Source organism: Colobus angolensis, unplaced genomic scaffold, assembly GCF_000951035.1.
Source record: "Colobus angolensis palliatus isolate OR3802 unplaced genomic scaffold, Cang.pa_1.0 Scaffold15, whole genome shotgun sequence".
In the NCBI taxonomy this organism is placed as follows: domain Eukaryota; kingdom Metazoa; phylum Chordata; class Mammalia; order Primates; family Cercopithecidae; genus Colobus; species Colobus angolensis.
In genome coordinates, this window is record NW_012114599.1 from 10,827,710 (window position 1) to 10,830,436 (window position 2,727).

The 2,727-nt window shown below is 46.6% G+C and overlaps 1 protein-coding gene across 1 annotated transcript in view; it reads right to left on the reverse strand.

Annotated features, from left to right (window-relative positions):
• The window catches only part of GALM (galactose mutarotase (aldose 1-epimerase)), a 93,390-nt gene extending 90,663 nt beyond the window's left edge, over positions 1-2,727 (reverse strand). The window contains exon 1 of the mRNA XM_011935947.1: positions 2,471-2,727. Within this exon, the coding sequence (XP_011791337.1) occupies positions 2,471-2,660 (190 nt within the window). The 5' untranslated portion in view covers positions 2,661-2,727. The remainder of the gene's footprint in view (positions 1-2,470) is intronic.

Sequence of the window (2,727 nt, forward strand, 5' to 3'; positions counted from 1 at the left end):
CCGGCCCTAATTTTTTTAATTTAAATTTATTTATTTATTTTAGAGACAGGGTCTCACTATGTTGCCCAGGCTGCTCTCAAACTCCTGGCCTCAAGCGATCCTCCCACTTTGGACTCCCAGGATTACAGGCATGAGCCACCATGCCGGCCTCTATCAAGTCTTATTACTTTAAATTATTTACCTCTGTTTGTTTATATATGTTTATATACTCTGACATTTTAAAAGAATATACAGTGAAAATTAAGTCTCCTTCCCACCCCCTGCACCCTGGGTACCCAGGATCCTTTCTTAACAACCACTGTTACCAGTTTATTGTTAACATAGGTTTTAATGCACTAGAAATGTAGTATCACACCATCAAAATAGTAACAGAGTGCTGTATATCTCCCCTGCAAGAGTCACAGCCCACACCTCTACAACAAACAATGGTTAACAAGAGAAAAGCAAAACAGCTGGGCACAGTGGCTCATGTCTGTAATCCCAGCTCTTTGGGAGGCTGAAGTGGGAGGATTGCTTGAGGCCAGTAGTTCGAGGCTGCAAGTGAGCTATAATTGCACTACTGTACTCCAGCCTGGGTGACAGAGTGAGACTCCGCCTCTAAAAAATAAAAAAGCCAAACAAATTTATTTAATTATAGTTTTATGTGACAAAGGAGCTTTCAGAATGAAGACCCACAGATACAGGGAAAACAATCCATTTTTATGCTTAGGTCCAGTGGAGCATGAACAGCCATGTAGAAATATGATTGGACAAAAAAGGTAAGATCTGTTGCTAATAAAGTGAGTGGGGAAACTTGGCAATGCCTGTCTTCAGATTTTTCTTGGCCTCCCCATGCAGCATTCCTTCCTCCCAGGTATGGGGCAGGACCCCTCTGGAATGAGGGTCTTACTTTCTTTATGGTCAGCTGTTACACAGAAAGGCAGAGGGAAAGGTTAGAGTATATTTTTATTTTTTTGAGATGGAGTCTCACTCTGTCGCCCAGGCTGGAGTGCAGTGGCGCAGTCTCGGTTCACTGCAACTTCCGTCTCCCGGAAGTGATTCTCCTGCCTCAGCCTCCCAAGTAGCTGGGATTACAGGTGCCTGCCAGCAGCCTGGCCAACATGGCAAACCCCATCTCTACTAAAATTACAAAAACATTAGCCGGGCGTAGTGGTGTTCAACAGAAAGCTGGGTTTTGTTTTTTTCCCTTAGGAATCTGAAATTTGCTCTCTGTTTTTTAAGATAAGAGTTTCACTCTGTCACCCACGCTGGAGTGCAGTGTCACAATCTTGGCTCACTGCAACCTCCGCCTCCCGGGTTCAAGTGATTCTCCTGCCTCAGCCTCCTGACTAGCTGGGATTACAGGCACGTGCTACCATGCTCAGCTAATTTTTTTCTATTTTTAGTGGAGACAGGGTTTCACCATGTTGGCCAGGCTTGTCTGGCCAACATGTAACCATGAGCCATGTCACGTATCTGAAGAACCAAACAGACAAAATGACACACCAAAAGGAAAACCTCAAACCTCCTCTCCAGCAGAATTTGTCTATGCCCCAACCACTAAGCAGAGAGTATTAACTCTCAGTTTCTCTTTGCCAGCTTTATTTCACACCTCATTTTCTGTCTAGTTACACCACGGTGCTAAGAGAGCATGATGTACATTTTCCTTTGCTGCAATCAAGCTGCAGTTGTCATTCTTTATGCAATTACTGAGTTAAAGCTGCAATTGTCATTATTTCTTTATGCAATTATTGAGTTAAAGCCTATCTCCCCAGCCAAACCACAAGAGTGGGGACCTTGTCTGTCCTGTTGAATGAGGGTCAATGGATTAATAGAGTTTTCAAATGTATGAATTAATGCCTGATCCTAATTGCCCATGGATTCTGGGATAAAAGTCAATCCTAGTTGGTAGGAGACCTGATCTCTAGACACTGAGTTGGTCTTGTCTATTTTGTTCCCTAAATGGTTATTGGGTAGCTGGTATACTAGGCAACCACTGAGCTTACTGGAGCATTTCTGAGACAACCAGGCCTCAAAGAGAATCTGATCAAGGAAGAAGGAAGTAGAAGAGGCAAGTATTTGAATTTCCTTCTTCAGAAGGGAAGCACTGGGAGCCACACCCCCTCCTGCCTGCTCTTTCCTCTCCAGCCCTCTCAAGGGATCAGGCAGTTCAAAGATCAGGCAGTTCAAAGATCGCTCCAGGATCGCTGAAGTGTATCTTACCATCAGCTGACCTTTTACGTTAATTGGGGCAAAGCCTGAACGGATAACCAGAGGCCAACTCCCATAGCTTATTTATTACAGTTTTTCCCAAACGCCGGATGGCCACACAGCCCTCTGTTAGCCTGATGCATGCACTTGCAAGTCAGACGGTCCCAAGCTAGGCGACTTTCCCCCTTGGTCCCTCTCATTGCAAGTGGCCTGAGAGATCCGGGAGGTGTGTAGCGTGGGTCTGGGGCCTGCTCGCAGCCCCCTGCCGAGTTCAACCCACCTTCCAACTCGGCGAAGCCAAGCACCACGTCTGAGGCTCTCCCCTGCCTGTCTTTGACCTCTAGGGCTGTGATCGTGCAGCCCCAGGAGATGATGTGCACTCTCAGGAGGTCTGACTGCAGCTGGAACTTTTCCACTGTCCCTCCTCCCGAGGGCAGCTCTCCAAACACGGCTCTGGTCACCGAAGCCATAGGGAAAGTCCGGCGTGTGCAACTACTGCCCGCTCTTCAAACTCCAGCGCTCGCTAAGCTAGAAGCG